Consider the following 18,698-nt stretch of genomic DNA (forward strand, 5'->3'; position numbering starts at 1 on the left):
ATAATAATAAAATAAAGAGGTCAATCCAGAAATTCAAGAATTATAATAATGTTGACAAAGACATGGTCACCAGTAATAAAAGTAACTGAATGAAATGATTAATACAGCATTTAACTGTATCATGAAGAGTTGCCCCACAGTGAGTTGGCCATGGCAAGTTGTCTCTCAGAGAGTTGGCCATGACAAATTGTCCTGCATTGTCATGTTGGCTGCCATGGTGAGTCGGCCACGGCAAACTGTTCTAGACCCCTTCTGCATATAGACCAGAAACTTTTCCACTGAATGATGGTTCTCCTTTAAGGTAAAATTAGAGAATTGGCCCATTTAAGTCCAGTATTGCTGATTCTGAATGGCGGTTACTTGCCTTAGAATCAGTCCATACCTTTTTCTAGCTAAAACTGAACATAATTTGGATCTTTCACAAGCAAAATTTGTGGTGTACCACTGAAATACTGCCTCTCTCTCAATCAAAGGAGTTAAAAGGACCACGGTTTTCTTTAAAAAGATAGAAAAGGGTATTTTTTAAAATGTCAAAACAGTTATATCTGCTAAAAACCGCATCAATCAGGCAGATTATGCATCAGCCTTCTTGGTAGACCATACAGGAAACAACACTACATGAACTAATTCTACTTTAATGTAAGGCAAATTGACAGAATCTTGCAAGTTTGAAGGTACAAACTTCCCGCTGTCTCTTTTATAGACTGGGAGGGTGTCCCCTTGTGTCTCTTTTTCCACCCATTGCACAGCTGCAGGCGATGGCCTCTCTATCTAACCATTCCCTAGGCAGCATCATTCTTCCTGCACCCATCTGCCAAGGTCACTCCTACATGCTATTACATTATCCCTGCCCCATTATGCAAGGTTGGGATTGATAAGTACTTTTTTAAAAAAAAATCAAACCAGTTAAAACTTATAGTAGAGCAGAGCTCACTACTGACCCACCTACTCCCCATCTTAGTTCTCTTTTCCCTTCTGCCCCTGCCCCCCTCCCCTTGTTTTCTCTTCCTGAAGCCATTCAAAATTTGGAGGAAATAAATCTCTCTACACTAATTCCAGGAAAGTTTGATCCTCGTCAGCGCAGAACAAATAAAAGAGCTGAACTGGCCTGACATTTTACTGCAGAAGAGAGGTCGTTTTCAGCCCCTAATAAAAAGGATTTGACACAGGCTAATAAAGAGAAATGAATTCCTCTAATGGCCTAATTTAGCACATTCAGCACTGTTCTGCCTGCAAGTGAGCCAGGAGGGAACTGCCAAGAGAGAGAGGGAGAAGAGGAGTGAATGGCATGAAATAGAGGGGGAGAAAGCAGGATTTTAAAAGACTAATCAGTACTTCTCATTCACTTTTCTAAAAGAGCAACAGGCAGGGATGGGTGTTCTCTGTGAAACAAAATGAGGGAAACAATAGGCCATTTGCCAAAATTTGCTTTACCTGAAAAAGAAAGCATACCAGTATTCCCCTCAGATTGCTAGGCTATTATCCTCACAAAAATCCAGTGGTGAAGATCTCACTATCCCTTCAGTAATTAGTTCCACCACTGAATTATTCTAAGCTTGGGATTTTTTTCGCCTGCCTATTGGAATCTGTATTCCTGCAATTTAAAATGAGTCTTCCTTATCTCATAGGGCTCAATGGTTAGGACACTGAGTCTCAGACTGTTAAAGGTCTAAAGCTCAAAAGGCAGTTCGAGACCTGCAAGATAGAGTGAGCTCCTGTCACTTTCCCCAGCTCCTGCCAAACTAGCATTTCGGAAGCATATAAATGCAAGTAGATTAATAGGCAGGGGTGGGATTCAAATTTTTTAACAACCGGTTCTATGGGCATAGCTTAGTTGGTGAGCATGGCTTGGTGGTCATGTGACTGGGTGGGTGTGGCTTGGTGGTCATGTTATTGGCTGGGTGTGGCCAACTCAACATCACTCACATCGAGGCATGCATTCCTCGCTTGGCCTCTCATGACTGTAGGATGCTACAACAGTTGTAAGTATGAAAAATGGCCATAAGTCACTTTTTTCAGTGCCATTGTAATTTTAAACGGTCACTCCACACAAGCAAAGTACCAGCAAAGGAGGGGGAAAAAACTCCAGAGAAGTTTCTGAGACAGGAACTCTAGTCCTGCCAAGAATGTAATAAGGGTTAACGGAGAGGCAGTTTCTGTAAGCAACACCAGAATGTTTCCTTCCTGTCTTCCTTACAGGTTTAGGCCAGTAATTTCTTCTAACAACTGGTTCTCTGAACTGCTTAGAATGTTAACAACTGGTTCTAGCGAATAGGGGCGAACTGGTAGAATCCCTCCCCTGTTAATAGGTAACAGATATAAGCACATGGGAAGGCAACACTGTTCTGTGTTTCACCATACACTCTGTGCAGTGGCATGATGTCATGCTGGCCACATGACCATGGAAAACATCTCCAGACGATGCTGGCTCTTTGACTTAAGAAATGGAGATAAGCACCACCCCCTAAAGTCGGTCATGACTACTAGTATGGGGATACTTTTACCTTATCTCATATTCGGAGATGACAGAAAATTGGTTTTGCTCTTCTTGTGCCAAGTTCAGACTTTTGAAAGTTCTATCACATCACATTTCATTAATCTTTTCTCAAGATTAAGCATACCCACATCCTTCAGCTTCTCCTTGGGTGATATAATTCCCATTGATCAACCTCACTGCTCTTCTTTACAGCTAATCCAGTTTCTCTGAACTATTTTTAAAGTATGGTGTCCAGAACTGAACACAATAGCCTAGTTGCTATCTGACTATTGCAAAAATATTATTTCTTTTGATTTGGAAACTATACGTCTACAATGAAGCCTAAAATCACATTATTCTCAGCCACATCATACTTTGACTTATGATCAACTACAGTTGGAAAATCCTTTGGGTGTGTATTATTACTAGATCAGATATCCTCAATATAAGGATTATTACCTGTAAACTGTTCATTTTGCTATGTTTAACTCACTTCCCTAATAAATCAAGATCATTCTGGATTTTCTTTGTGTCTTTTACTTATTCCAACCACTTTTGAATTGTCTGCAAAGTTTATTAAGAATCCCTCCACCTTTTTATCTAAATCATGAATGAGAATGGTGAAGAACATGAGCACCAGGACTGAACCTGATGTGCCAACTTGATATCACTTTTCAGTTTATTAAATAACCATTGATGCCAGACTTCAGCATGGTTTCCAAGCCCACTGTGAATCCGCTGCTATTTGGTCTGCTATCTTGTATTTTGTAAAATGCTTTGCTGATGCCAACTTGTATTGCATCCACAGCCTTTCCAATCTATGAAATTACCCAATCAAAAAATGAAACAATATGATTATCATTGGCTCTACTGCTTTTGTTCGTTTATATATTTACTGAAAAGACTATCATGTGATGTCAAAGTGAGGCTTGAATTTTTAAAATGAAAAGCAATATACAAAACTCATAAATAAATTTGAAGAGCTCCTCTGGGTTAGGTAAATGAGCAATAGATGTTATAGATTGAAAGTAGTGTTCTGAATTATAAGTATCTGTAAACTATCACAGGCCTTTAGGGAGTTGGTTGTCTATAAACAAAAACAACAAAATAATTGATAGCATGTTAGACTATAGCTGCTAGTTAGGATTTATGCAAAGTCAAGTAATAATCGATGTTGCTATTTCATGCATGGCAGTGTTTTTGCAGCAACCTAAACCTTACATGTAGAAGAAAAATAAATTAGAATCAAAAAGGGATTCTAATATCCCAAATGTCTCCTATGGTAGTTTTTGCAGGGAGAAAGAAACTTGGATTGATCTTCAGAGCAGTTTTGATCCAGCTTTGGTCAAACCAGCAAGAGGAAAAACTCCCCTAGAATGTGGAAAGCATAGAAGCAGAAAGTTTCTATACGAGCAACCCAGAAGGCAGCTCACCAGATACCAGGGCTCTTCAAACGTATTTCTGCCAGTAAAACAAGAGGGCCTTTTTGAAGTTCTTTTTATGGGTGATAAAATTCCCAACATGCTATAAACTCAATGCAGTAGCTTCCCAGCCATTCAACCTTTTTTTTTCAGAGTGACCTTGGCCAGGAAAGTCGACCTCAATTATAGTCACAACCAACTGTGCTACAAGCTGACTGTGGGGCACTGCTTGTCTTTCCTCCATCAGTGACCTTGGAAGCTTACATTGACTGCAAGGGACTTTCCAGTCCATCAATAACCCCAGAAAAATCACATAATTTAGCAGGGCATTAACTCTGAAACTCCGTTCAAAAGCTAGACACTGCCATTGGTCTGCCAATCACTTTGGAAATGCCATTCTCCATTTCTTTTTTCCAAGAATCACGGTCAAAGGTTGGCTCATCACAGCTTGGCCAGGAAGCAAGGTGCATTAAGTAGCTTCTTAAGGTATAAATTCAGGCTATTTTGAGCTCTTTCCACGTGCATGTTGCTAGTATGTCATCATCATAGAACAAAGCAAATAGCCCTGTGTTTAATTTATTATTTAATTTATTAATCAAATTGATGTAGCCTCCCATCTAACTAAAGGCAACTCTGGATTGCACAACAATAGATTGTTTGGCTCTTTCGCCCAATTGGAATTTATCTAGCTAAGACTTAGATTCAATTGCTTAAAGGCTATGAAGGTTTAGGGTGAATATTTCTTCTGCCAAATGGTGAAATAAAAGAGGTTGTAATTTAAGAAAAATCACCAGATAGCTTGGGGACTGATATTAAGGACTGCTTTTTTGGTTAGGTTTTATGAGGGATTTAAAATAAAATAAAATAAGGCAATGTAAACCTAATTACAGATTTTTTGGGGGTTTCTACTGAACATCAGTGGAAAATGCTGGTGGTGGTATTTCATGGTATTCTGCCAAGTTTCCAAAATACAACTTTAATGAGATTTGGAGGTTGGAAGCAGGGCTCTGTTAGTTTACAGCTATTCTTGCTTAAGAGAAAAAAAAGGCTTGGGTATCATCTTGTCAGGTACAAAGAATGGGAACCACAGGCTAAGTTCCAGTTCACAAGATTTACTGCTCATTCCTATACACAAGAATCTAGTCAACTAGAGGTCAGCATTAAATTAGTGCGAGATAAAGAGTTAACAGAACCCAAGGAGGGCTGGGCTTGGATTGTTTGTGATGAAGTAAGGACTCTAGACTGACTCCACTCCTACCTGTTCTCCTACATATCAAGTCTTTCTGGATGGCTTTTGGTCTGTGGAAGATTGTCAATGACATCTTGCCAATCACAAGGCAACAATAAGCATGTCCTATGGCCTTGATTTGATTCCCACCTGTATGCAGCATCTTTCCCTTTCAGCTCCAGAATAGCACTTGTTTAAGGCAGACAATTACCTTTGCAGTAAGACTTTTCCTAAGCTTTTTAATTTGTAAGGGGGACAGTAGTAATCCCCCAAACTTCTCATGATGCGTAATCAAAAAATCCCAGAGTTAGCACAGCTAGCTGTATTCGGAATACTTTTAAAGGCATGATAGAAGCTCAGTAACTTGCAGGCTTAAGATAACTGAAGGGCATTCATAATGCTATGCATTTAAAATGTATTTTAGCCCATTGTTCAGTGTTAAAAAAATCTAAAGCAGGGAAGAATTAAAAAGCAATTGACAATAAATTAAAAACAATTAAAATTAATATTCAATACAATTTTCTAAAAATAACTTGGTTAAAATCATTATCAGCTTCAGAGCTAAGATTAATTTGGATAGTAATTTGGTCTGATCTGTTACATAGACACAACATGTGCTTGCACATGTACATCTTCACTACACTTAGATATTATTAAAATCAGTGAGTTTTGAGAAAGTCATTATATAAATTTCAATAGGAAGAAGGAATTATTATTTGATCCAATTCACTCTTAGTAACAACTGATGACATTTAATTCCAAAAGAAAGTCACTGAAATCTTCATTTCTATTTTTAAAATTCTGTTCTATGGAAGGCTGGCTATATTCCATCATAATAATTGTTGTGTTTATTTTAGCTTTATCAATTCAATTCAATCTTTTCTTTCTGATTATTTCTTCTGGTATTCACTCTAAACTACTCTAATCAATAAATATTGATTAGGTATTTCCAGGTGCAAAGTGAATGTTTTTAAGAGCAGAAAGGAGTATTCATGGGTATCTTGCTTAATTTACACAGGAAAAACTGGGGGCGGCAGGGGCAGGAGGTCTACGTCCACCTTGCACTCTCCTCATTGGCTAAAATATTTTATTTTGGATCAATGTTACAATCTTCTAGGATTGATGGGATTTATAGTTAATCCCCAAATCTCAAAAAGTTGCAGTCATCTCCATGGTCACATGGTCTTTCAATGGAGTTTCTTAAACGAAAGAAACACATCCATCTTCCTCTGAATTTTTTCTTTTAAAAAAGAGAAGATGAGTGCTATGACTGGACTTGCACTTCCTGGTCTAGATCCTTTCTGGGCTCATTTTGAGTATGATTCAATTAGCATAGAATATTTTCTGCTCAATTTGCTTTTTTCCCCAGTCCTGTCCTGATTCTTTGAACCATGTCAACAGTTTGCTTTTTGGGAAGACAGGTAGAGTGGAGGACGGGGATGCAAACACAGGAGTTGAGCCTCATCGAAAAGTGAGACTCTTACACTAATGCAGAACTTAGATCCTTGAGGGGCTTCTCAAGAGGTTTAACTTATTTTCATTGCTTTGATTTTCAGTTCCATATACCCCATTCCAATTCAAGGCTTTAAGCAACAACTCTGGGAATTGAAGTCCACGAGTCTTAAAGTTGCCAAGGTTGGAGACCCTGCTCTATGGTGTCTGCAAGATTTAAAAAAACTTTTAGATCTAAATTCGACATCTTCCAAAATTGGATGAATTTCTTTGCCTTTTTTTTTTAGAATCTGAAAAAAAGAATGTTCCACACAATTCTTTAGCAACCAACAGCTTTTAAGCCAAAAGTTCCTGATGGAAACATTTGATTCTATTATAAGAGATAGAAATAGAGATAGAGAGATCAAGGAAAAGTAAAATAGAAAATGACCCCAAAGCAATTTTATATTATAGATTTCATTATAGATTCATTATAGATTTCAGCACTAACCATAAATCCATCCCAAAGTGCATTTCTCTGAATGCTTGTGGAGTGTTCCATAAAAGAGCTAAGGTTCCTGATATAAATGGGGATTCTGTTAAATGTTGCAGTCAGTGTGTGTACGTGAGTTATTACTGCAACTATGATCATGTACAGAACACTGTAAAACGAAAGCAAACTGCTGTCCTTTAAGGTGAAATAAATTAAGCTGCTCAAAACAAGAGAAATAATCATAAAAATGAAAATGAATCTGTGACTCCCAACCCTTCTTTAAAGTTAGAGCTGATTTGCATTTCCACTAACGGTATGATTGCCATAAAATATCACTTAAAAGAGTCCTATTCATGCCAGGTCCCTCTCCAGGGGTCAATTGCGTGGGTGTGTAATTGCTGTCATGTACATGATGATCTCATGTATTCTCAAAATGTACATGATGATCTCATGTATTCTCAAAAGGAACTATGCTTGCAGTGCTATTTGTAAGATGATGATTTTCCTCTCTAAGGATATACTGGTTGTTCTGGAGATGTGGAGATTAGAGGCGTCCACATTGACCTACCAACCTGATATTAATGAAGGAGAATATTTATAGCTCAGGGTTGAAATGAGGTGTCTTTGATGCTCTCTGAGCTTGGTTGTTTTCCTACAGACGTAAGCAAGAAAACAACCAAGCTCAGAGAACACTAAGGACCTCTCAACCTGATATTGTTTATTCTTGTGGACCGACTTCTCTCTGAGGTTGTGCCTTGCCTCTCTTCAACTGGAAGGGACAAGTGTAATGGGTTGTGAGAATAGTATCGAGAGGAAGAGCTGCCTGGAGAACTGTCTGATAAATGAAATCAAAGTTCAGAGCAGGTATGTAATTTCAGCATCTCAGAGTTGACTCTCCCTGGTCATCTGGAACATAAGAGGCAGGCAGGGAAGATTTGCTTATTGTCATCTTCTAAATAATAGATTAGTACTCGCTATTTGGTTTCCTGGTTTGGACCATCTCAAAGGGCTGACGGCAAAGGAGGGCTTCTGGGTCAGATTTTGCCTTAACAATGTTAATCTGTCCAGATGCTCAGCTTGTTTAGGAATGACTCTTCTTTCTGTTCTAACTTTTTTCCATCTCGGTTGCCATTGGCAGCTCCTTGTTATAGCTCAGTTGCTTCTATCACTTACGCCAGCAAATGCTGGGAAGACAGACTCAGCTTCTGGGAATTAGGGAGTGTAATATGACAAGAGTGTTGGCCTGTAAGGATTCAGGTCTCTCTTGGACTCTCTCTCATCAAGTATCTCTCTGCCTACCTTAAGCCACTTTGGGAGGTCTTGCACACAAATGCATCTACGGAGGCATCTTGAAGGGGGCACAAATTGCATACAAGTACCTGTAATGGCTTTAAGTAATCCAAAGCACCATTTAAGCTCTCTTTGTTTTGTGTATCAGGAATGGATGGAGCCCTCCCTGCCTCATTTCCATAGCAACTAATGTATTTCAGATGGGAAAAGTGCAAGAAGATGGAAAATGATCAAAGTCCAATTCAGTTAAGTAGCTTGAACAAAAGAGGTGCCCATAGGTTGAGTTGTTACTGAGTTTGGCTGCTCCTTCTTGTAGACTTGAACTTCACACCCTCAAGGTTAGAGAATGGGAGAAATTCCTGCTGATATCACAAACCAATGCTGATCTGCACTGTCCCCTCTCATTTGTTAATTTACCAAAATTCACATTACCTATTGTTGTTGTTCTTAAATTTAATTCATTTTAATGAAATTTATTTGTTAGATTTTTAACAATAGCTCTGCTCTCTGGATTATGTCCCCCACCCCCCAGGATAGACAGTCCTCGATTTATGAAAGCAGTTATGATAGACCCCAAAAAAGAGACTTATGACCCAGATTCAAAGTTATAATGGCTGCTTTTCCTGTGATCGAATGAGTGCACTTTGGTTGCTTAGCAACCGACCCTCATTTACAGCCATTTGCAATGCCCCATGGTCATGTGACCACGATTTATGACGCTTTATTGGAAACCAATGTTTACTTCTGATTTCCATCAAAAAATGCCCAAGATCAAACAATGGGTTTGGTTAATGACCGGAGTGCTTACTACCATTGCAAAAAAAAAAAAAAAGTTGTAAAATCGGGCATGATCATGATTTATAACCAAAACTACAAGTTCCATTATGGTCATAAATTGAGGACTGGCTGTATTATTGTTCAGGAATAACCCAGCCCTCATTGAAATCATTTTGAAGTACATCATATAAATATAAGGTTCAGTGGCAATAGTTGCTCTACCTCTTGTTCTCTTATGCTACATTTCTTTGAAAATTCCACAGGTCAGCAAGAACAAAAGGCTCCACCTACATCTCTTTCTTTGCAAAATAAGGCTCAGAAAGGTATCCTCTCCTTTGTTCTTCAGATAAAGGTAAGTGCACCAGGAAAACTAATTAATTCTGAACATCATAAATGAAATGACCCTCTCTTATCCCTGTCACATTACACTGGAAGTTTTACAACGAATGGCACAGGCATCAGGCACCAAATGAACGCTCGGATTTTCTTTCCTTGTGCTGAAGATGAAAGTTAAACTGAAACCCTTAGCTGTGTTACAGCCCTGCCAACTACTGTGGCTTCTTGCAATGCTCTTTAGCTCTTTTCTCTAAAAAAGTTAAGTTTGACCCCAGCTGTCAAAAACTCGCGCAATAGGAATGATTATGGCATGGTGAAAAAGCATCTAAAATGGGCAAATAGGGGCAGAAACATGAAAACATTGCAAGAAGAAGCCTTACAGCATTTCATTAGCACAGACAAATGGCAGTAACAGAATAACAGAGTTGGACCTTGAAGATCTTGTAGTCCAACTCCCTGTTCAGACAGGAGACCCTATCACCATTTCAGATAAATGATTGTCCAATCTCTTCTTAAAAACCTCCAGTGCTGGAGTTCCCACAACTTCTGGAAGCTTCTGGAAACTGATTAATTGTTCTGTCAGGAAATTTCTTCTTAGTTGTAGGTTGGTTTTCTCCTTGATTAGTTTCCATCCATTGCTTCTAGTTCTGCCTTCAGGTGTCTTGGAGAATAGGTTGACCCCCTCTTCTTTGTGGCAGCCTCTTAGTTATTGGAACACTGCTATCCTGTCACTCCTAGTCGTTCTCTTCATTCTCTTCTAGACAAACCCAATTCCTACAACCATTCCTCATGTTTTAGCCTCTAGCTCCCTAATCATCTTTGTTACTCTTCTCTGCACTCTTTCTAGAATCCCAACATCTTTTTTATATTGTGGCAATAGTATACAACCCCCAAAATAAGTAATCTGATATTCCATTTCACAGACAGAAGATCTGTAGTGTTTGTGAAATCCAGTTAGAGTGGTCCAGTTATCCAGTACTTCAGAACCACATTTCTGACTGTAGAAAGGGAGCCTCCCTATTAGCATCAATTACCAAAACTTCAAGCTTGTTGAGGATCATTACACTATCCTACAGCTACCAAATCATGGCTAGGCCAGAATGCTTCCTCTGTGGCTTGGTTGAGAGGCATGTGGAAACAGGATAACAAATTACAGGCAGTCCTTGACTTACGATCACAATTGAGTCCAAAATTTCTGTTGCTAAGCAAAACATTTGTTAATTGAGTTTTGCCCCATTTTACAACCTTTCTCACCACACTTGTTAAGTGAATAGTACATTAAGTGAAAAGCTCACATACAGACTGGGTGAAACCAGGCTCAATAGCAGGAACGGTGAGAGGGAGCTTGGAGTCTTAGTGGACAGCCAGTTTAATGTGAGCCAGCAGTGTGCAACGGTAGCCAAAAAAGCCAACACAATCCTAAGTTGCATTAACAGAGGGATACAATCGAGATCAAGTGAGGTAGTAATACCACCCTATAAAGCTTTAGTAAGACCACACCTAGAGCACTGCATCCAGTTTTGGTCACCACACTATAAAAAGATGTTGAGACTCTGGAAAAAGTGCAGAGAAGAGCCACCAGGATGATTAGGGGGCTGGTGGCTAAAACACATGAAAAACGTTTACAGGAACTGGGCTTGGCTAGTCTTGTGAAGAGAAGGACCAGGGGAGACATGATAGCAGTGCTCCAATATTTGAGGGGCTGCCACAGAGAGGAGGGGGTCAAGCTATTTTCCAAAGTACTTGCAGGCCAGATAAGATATAATGGATGGAAACTGAACCTGTAAATAAGGAGAAGCTTTCTGACAGTGAGAACAATCAACCAATGGAAAACAGAAGTTGCCTTCAGAAGTTGTGGGAGCTTTATCACTGGAGGCCTTCAAGAAGAGACTGGACTGCTATTTGCCAGAAATGGTGTAGGGTCTCCTGCTTCGGTTGGATGACCTACAAGGTCCCTTCCAACTCTATTAATCTGTATTGTTTCTGAATCACTGTAGTTGTTAAGTAAATCTGGTTTCCTCACTGACTTTGCTTGTCAGAAAGTCACCAAAAATGACCCAGGACACTGCAACTGTCATAAATATGAGTCAGTTGCCAAGTATCTAAAATTTGATCACGTGATCAATGGGGATGCTGCAACGGCCTTATGTATGAAAAATGTTCATAAGTCACTTTTTTCAATGATGTTGTAACTTCAAATGGTCAATAAATGAACTGTTGTAAATTGAGGACTACCTGTATTTGTGCCATATCTCTACACACAAACACACATACACACACACAGACACTTTATCTTATAAGCAACTTCTTAAGCATTAATTCGACCTGAATGGGGCCTTGTTAAATTTATTAACATGAAATGAAAAATCCCCAATGTGTTTTTGAACTGTTATGCTACCCAGAGACAAGAAATTTTAATTAACCCCCACTCCTCCTTTAAGCACTCCCTATGATTCCATTTTCCAACACTCCACTTCCGAGCTTCTTCCTTGCCATTGGTACCCTGCTTAAATACCTGGGCTTCCTTTTCCTTCAGTTTCCTTGCATATACAAAACATAAATCTGCAAACACATGGTATTAATGTGTGAGATTGAAATATCACAAATGATTCTGTTATCCAGTCTGCCTCACTCGTAAACCTCATTTAGAGAGCCATTTTCAACAGGATTTGACAATGGCAGTGCAAATTCCCATCCAGAATGCTGACATGCTCAGGAATTCCAACAGCTATTGGTCATTTAGCTCTCTCAGCCAACGGGGGCCAATTAAGAACTTCCGAGAAATTTACTCCTTTGCTGCATCACAATGAGAAAATGTTCAATGTACGTATACTAATTTCAATGCTCTGCCTGGCCCAAACCTTTATTTTTCTAGGTATACCTGCAGAGTTCAAATCTGCTTAAAAAGTGCATTCAAAAATGTGCATATTAAAAAAAAGGAATGCAAACAAATTGTGCATATGAGAAAGTGGACATTAAAGCGAATAGCTTGGAAGAAGACATGCTGACAAATGTGTGTAAAAAAAATTAACAAGCTTTACAGAAATGCACAGAAAAACATCTCCAAATAGTTTTTTAAAAAAATGAAAATGAGAAAAAGTGGTACAGGCCGATCCAAAATTGGGAAAAAAAAGGAGAAACGGAACACATTTTAAATGGTCAAATCTGTGCCTGTCTGGCACCAGCATTCCCACGTGCTATACAGTGGTAAATGAAGTAGAATTTGGGGGTACATCCCCAATCTGAACCCATCACAAGAGCTGAAGTGAATTAGAGCACTTATATGCAATCCATAGTCATGGCTTTGTGTAGCCATTTGTGGCTCAGATTAATTATCCGAACATTAACTGCTGCATCACCCTGTAATCTAGGATTCTTCTTCCATGAAAGAAAGCCCCAGTCCTTTTGTGACTTCTCTGGCTCTCTTCCTTCTCGTGACAACACGCAGCTATGAAACAGCCTCTATGTAGCACCTTTGGACAAGTTAGCCTTAGGACAAATACCAGTAATCGCTCTGCGTGTCACCACAGGGATGGAAAGCAACATCAAAGAGCAGACGGTTAGCATTATCCTCTGTACCTGTAGACAGCTCTCTTGTCAGCCTCCAGCTGTGCCTGAGGGTCGATCGGGGTGCTGGGAAGGGGAGCATTGCTTGCTGCCGAGGGTGTGGTGACATGCACCGGCTGTGCTTTTGCTGGCTGCTGGGCTGTGGCTGTCATCTGTTAAGAAGAAGCACAGGAGAAAAAGCAAAAGGCTTGAAGGACCGAGAGGATCAAACCCTCAGCACAAAGTGACATTTCAAGTGGGGGAGGGTGTTAGCCCCTGTCTCAGGATCTTTGAGAGGTTGTTGCAAATATATTGAAGGATTTAAAAAGAAAAGTTTCTGTATCCAATGTGGAAACAAGAATCGCTAGCCTGTGAGAGATTGGGGTTAGGTATCTAATCTTGGAAATGGTAAGAAAAGGTTGTAAAGTCAGACATGGCTTACTTAACAACCTCCTTCTTAGCAATGAAAATTCTAGTTCCAGTTGTGGTTGTAAGTCGAGACTACCTGTAATCTACCTGTAATACAGGAAGTCCTTAACTTGCGATCATGATTGAGCCCAAAATTTATGTTAAGTGAGGAATTTGTTGATGAGTTTTGCCTCATTTTATGACTTTTCTGGCCACAGTTGTTAAATGAATCACTGCAGTTCTTTAAATTAATAACACAGGTGTTTAGTGAATCTGGCTTTCCCCTTGACTTTGCTTGTCAGAAGGTTGTGTGACTCCAGTTCACTGCAACCATCATAAATGTGAGTCAGTTGCCAGGCAGCGAAATGTAAATCAATGATCATGGGGATGCTGCAATGGCCATAAATGAGAAAAATGATCATAAGTCACTTTTTCAGTGCCATTATAACTTCAAATGGTTACTAGGTGAACTATTGTAAGCCAAGGACTACCTGTACTAAAATATTTGTATCAATTTAGGGTAAAATCTTACAGACACATACCTGGAAGAAGACTTTACTGAACATACTAGATGTCAACTAAAAAGATATTCCTTTGGTCTTTTTAGTTGCCAGAAAAAAGGAGTGGGGGAAAACAGTGCATTCCTTAAGTGCCTAGATAATCACCCTGGCAGCCCAAAGTTGTCAGAGCGCAAGGATATTACTGGAGAGCATGATTGATGACTCTTGGGGATGGATGTGTCCCATTGGAGAATACACATCCAGGGGGTGGGGGGAAGACCAGGATCAAGGGGGAAATGAATGATATATTTTAGTATTGGCTGCATCCAGCCAACACCAACATGGCCGCTTCTAATAAATCAATTTTCTTTTCTCTGAAATGCGGCTAGAGACTTATGATTTGAATGGGGGTGGATTTGTTGGAGTCCTGACACTAGAAGTTATTTTGGAGTAGACATGCTGAAATAATCAGATCATGGAGGGGAAAATCTATAGTTGTTCTCATCATTTTCAAATTAATTGCTCTAAAAAGCTCTTTCTGAACCTAATAATCTTTAATGTCAGAGCTGTGGCTTTCCAAAATTCCCAATCAGCAAAGTACCCCAAATATGACAAAAGTTACCCGTGTAGTTGAGTGACTTTGGCCAGGAAATATTCCTCAGATCAATCTACCCAAACAGTAGATTATTGTTAGGAGATAAAACTGGAGAAGGGAGTACTAAGTATGTCACCTTGAAACTTAGGGGCAAGGGAGAATGAGACTCTAACAAACAAATACATATCATGCATTCCCAGATGGATAATTAACAAGTTGGTTTGTGTTCATAAAAAAAGACAGCTCAGTGTCGTACTAAAAATGGGGTGATAGGATATGTTCCAATATCTAGGGGGCGATGAAGATGGGGGTCAACCTATTTTTCAAAGCATCTGAAAGCAGAAGAAGCAGCTATGGAAGGAAACTAATGAAGGAGAGAACCAATCTAGAAATAAGGAGAAATGTCCTGACAGAACAATTAATCAGTGGAACGACTTGCCTCCAGAAGTGGTAGTTTCTCTATCACTGGAGGTTTCTAAGAAGAAATTGGACAGCCGTTTGTTCAGAATGGTCTAGAGTCTCCTGCATCAGTAGGCGGTTGGACTAGAAGGCCTTCAAGGTCCCTTCCCTTCCACCTCTGTTATTCTGTTCTGTTTCTGTTAAATCCCTACACTAAGAAAATGCATCCCAGTCAGCATGAATGAAAGACGATTCTCACTCGGGATGGGGGTGGGGAATGAGCTGAAAACTTCAGAGTAAATGAAAGCAGCAGCCTTTAAACAAAATAGGAACAAACAAATAAAGGAAGGATAAAAGGAGGCTCTCAGAGTTAAAACTCCTCAGAAATACATAGTGACAACAGCTTGTTATCTTTATTGTTGACCGGCTAGACACAGCTAATGAATCGCTGTGGAAATTCTAAACAGGATTTTACCAAACTGTATTACATCCACTGCTCCAGACCGAATGCATTTCACAGCCAAATGACCAGAGATCTATGTAATGCAAGAGATTTTTGAAGCTTTTGGAAAGAATGTAAAGCAAGGGTTGATTCATTGGAACGTAATGGCCATTGTCATCAGTGGTGGAATTCAATTTTTTTACTACCGATTCTGTGGGCGTGGTTTGGTGGGTGTGGCAGGGGAAGGATACTGTAAAATCTCCAGTCAGAGGTGGGATTTGCCAGTTTTCCAAACTACTCAAAATTTCTGCTACTGGTTCTCCAGAACCTGCTGTATACCACTTCTGATTGTTCTCAGTTAACAGAGTTCTGCTCCAAAACTATGGAGTATCTTGCCATTTTTTTTAACCTTAATGAAAACAAAAGGCTGATGCTACGGACTGATAAAAGCACTGGCTGGCTAAGGGTAACAAGCCTTCTTCCACCCTTGTGTACTTTTCAAGTCTTTTAGGACAACCAGCACACCTTTTGCATCTAAATAATGCAAAGTCAACTAAATCAATCAAGTGTTTATCTCTTTCTTTGACTCGATTTATTTTTCCCAAACTATGTGGAAAGTAGGGTCATGGTAAGTATCATAGTCTATTTAGTATTAAGCATTTATTTACTACATACATGGATTGCATCCCAAGTTCATCCAGTGGAGAGTATGATAGAAAACCACAAACCTCTTTCTTGAAGGGAGAAAGCTTCTCAGAACTGACAAAGCCTATTTTAACACAGGAGTAAAAACCAAACCAAACCTGCAGAGCTGTTTCTGATGTTTGAAGGCTGTCTTTGAGCCAATGGATTGGCTATAACAGAGGTGGGATGGGGTAGCTTGTCTGCCGTAAATGTCACATTTCATTTTTATCAGTCTTTTTCCAGTAGCCTCTTGCAAAATTAGGAGGGAAAAAAAATCCCCCAACAGCCTGACTTTGGTGAGAAAGACTGACAATGATGAAGCTCTTCTATTGTCAAAAATGTCTTTCAATTCCCCACAGCTGTTAACTACATTTCCCTGCTGCCTTTTCTGCCTCTAGTTTCACCTGCCTAAGCAAGAAAAAAGTCACTCTCAAGGAATAGCTAATGAGGACTGGATCTGCATTTAGTAAAGCACCAGGTCTATTCAACTTCCATGCACTGGAGCTGGGTTGGGCTGATGGGGAAGGAAGGAACCAAGAGGTGCAGCCAAGCGAGGGAACAATGACAGAGAAGTCCCACAAAGCCATAAAAGCCCCCGCCGAGGTATTTGTGCAAAGTGACCTTTCTCACCAGAGGGAGACATTTTAGAGAGGAGGATAATGAGGCCCATGTGACTTGGAGAAGAGGCTCTGCATCAAAGATTACACTCCTTGACAAGGTAGCAAAGCCATGTCTGCATTGTTGAGCACAGCACCTTTGCCCCAGTCTCTTGGAAAGACTAAAAGCAAGACAAAGGGACGTTTGCTCACTCTTGTATTCTTCCACCTGCTGTCCTCCTTGTGTGGTAGAACAACCTGTGCAGTTTGGAAATTTGCTCTGAGAAAATCTTTATTTTTAAAGTTTCCTGAGATGACTATAATTGTATGGAATATAAATGTTTAAACTGTTGTTTGCTTGTTTCTATTTTCCCCATAACTCTTAGTCTTCTGCAAGAATAAATAAATAAAGAACTTGTAGCGCTTTATATTCCATTGAGATAAATATGGAATATAAATGTTTAAATTGTTGTTTGCTTGTTTCTAACTCTTTTCCATCACTCTCAGTCTTCTTCAAGGATCAAGGGACATCTTAAAGTTTAAAGAATATATATTGTCATAGACCTCCAAGTGGCCTCAACAATTCTCCGAGGGAGTGCTAATGAAAGCTGTGGTGGCGCAGTGGTTAGAATGCAGTACTCCAGGTTACTTCTGCTGACTGGTGGCTGCCTGCAATTTGGCAGCTTGAATCTCACCAGATTCAGGGTTGACTCAGCCTTCTGTCCTTCTGAGTTTGGTAAAACGAGGAACCTGATTGCTGGGGGCAATATGCTGACTCTGTAAACCACTTTGAGTGGGCTGTAAAACACTGTGAAATGGTAAATAAAGTCTAAGTGTTATTGCTATTGTTAATGACCAGATGACTGCAAGGAATATAAATACTTTCATTCTTTACCATTCAGTCAGAACTGAAGAAGCTTCTTAGATGAGAAGTGAAATGTCTTCAAGGAAAATAAAGAAAGTCCAGTTGTGTTTTGGAAAAGCACCTTTGAGACAATCATGACCTGGATGACTGAGAATCTCCATGGACATTGTCACAGACAATTTATAAATCCTAATCTACCTCATGAAATGCAAAGAGGGGATAATCCATGAAATCTTCTGATAATACATTACTTAGTCTTTTAACTGGTAATTCTTGCTCAATTCTTGCTCATTCTCCAACCTGGTGTCCTCCTGGAATTGTAGAACTACAACTCCATTTTAAGCCAGCAACCTGTGCAGCCCCTTTTAGTACCTCCTTTGGGAATTCAAGGAATTGTGATCTGAACCATATGAAAGCTACAGGTTGGGAAATCAAATACAAAATTAGACTAGTGCTCTATTTAGCATTTATTGTTGATGCCAGTTAGTCAGAAGTTTAGGAAGGCTTTATTATTTTCCCCTAGCCCTAAAGAAGACACAAACTGAATTTCGGGTCTTCGACGTACAGGGTTAACAGGGTTAACAGTAGTCGTTTTAGTTTCCAGTTTGGGGAAATCAGAAAATATCTGGTGAGAAGTACAGATGTGCAATTCAGTAAAATAAAACTTTAGTTGGTTTTATGATTTGTGTTAAACAATCTTTGTTTTGTTGATTTGTTTTGCATTTTTTAATCCAACCATTTTTTTTGCAGATGTTTACCTTCCTACCATATGGAGTCGTTTTTATTCAGTTCCCCTAATCTACATAATTTTAAATTAATTTTGCCCCAAGAAAGTCTTTACTTTTAATGCTTCTTGAGATAACTATCATTCTATGGAATAAAATTTTTAAACTGTTGTCTGCTTGTTTCTAATTTTTTTCACCATAATGTTCCATTCTTCTTCTGCAACAATAAGAAAAGAATTGTGGCACCTTAAAAACATTAAGATTTAAAATCATATTGTCACAGATGATTTATGGATCACAATATTTCCTCAGGTGCAAGGAATAGATGGCAATCCGTGAAATCTGATGTAATACTTTTAACTGCCACAGGATCCTATTAAATCCCAGAGAAAGAAGGTGTCTTACTTAACTAAACTTATTATAACACATCTGCCTACCAATGCCTTCATGAGGTAAACACTTTTAATGTCTCCAGACCATTCTATT

At 39.3% G+C, this 18,698-nt stretch overlaps 1 protein-coding gene across 6 annotated transcripts in view; it reads right to left on the minus strand.

Annotated features, from left to right (window-relative positions):
• Positions 1 to 18,698, minus strand: part of PKNOX2 (PBX/knotted 1 homeobox 2) — a 271,522-nt gene that overhangs the window by 63,238 nt on the left and 189,586 nt on the right. For all 6 annotated transcript variants that reach the window (XM_087939000.1, XM_087938998.1, XM_087938996.1 and 3 more), the window contains one exon: positions 13,032 to 13,171. In XM_087939000.1, coding sequence (XP_087795126.1) covers positions 13,032 to 13,171 — 140 coding nt within the window. The remainder of the gene's footprint in view (positions 1 to 13,031; positions 13,172 to 18,698) is intronic.

The sequence above is a fragment of the Pseudonaja textilis genome, chromosome 9, assembly GCF_049901715.1.
Source record: "Pseudonaja textilis isolate UNSWEBS1 chromosome 9, rPseTex1.2, whole genome shotgun sequence".
In the NCBI taxonomy this organism is placed as follows: domain Eukaryota; kingdom Metazoa; phylum Chordata; class Lepidosauria; order Squamata; family Elapidae; genus Pseudonaja; species Pseudonaja textilis.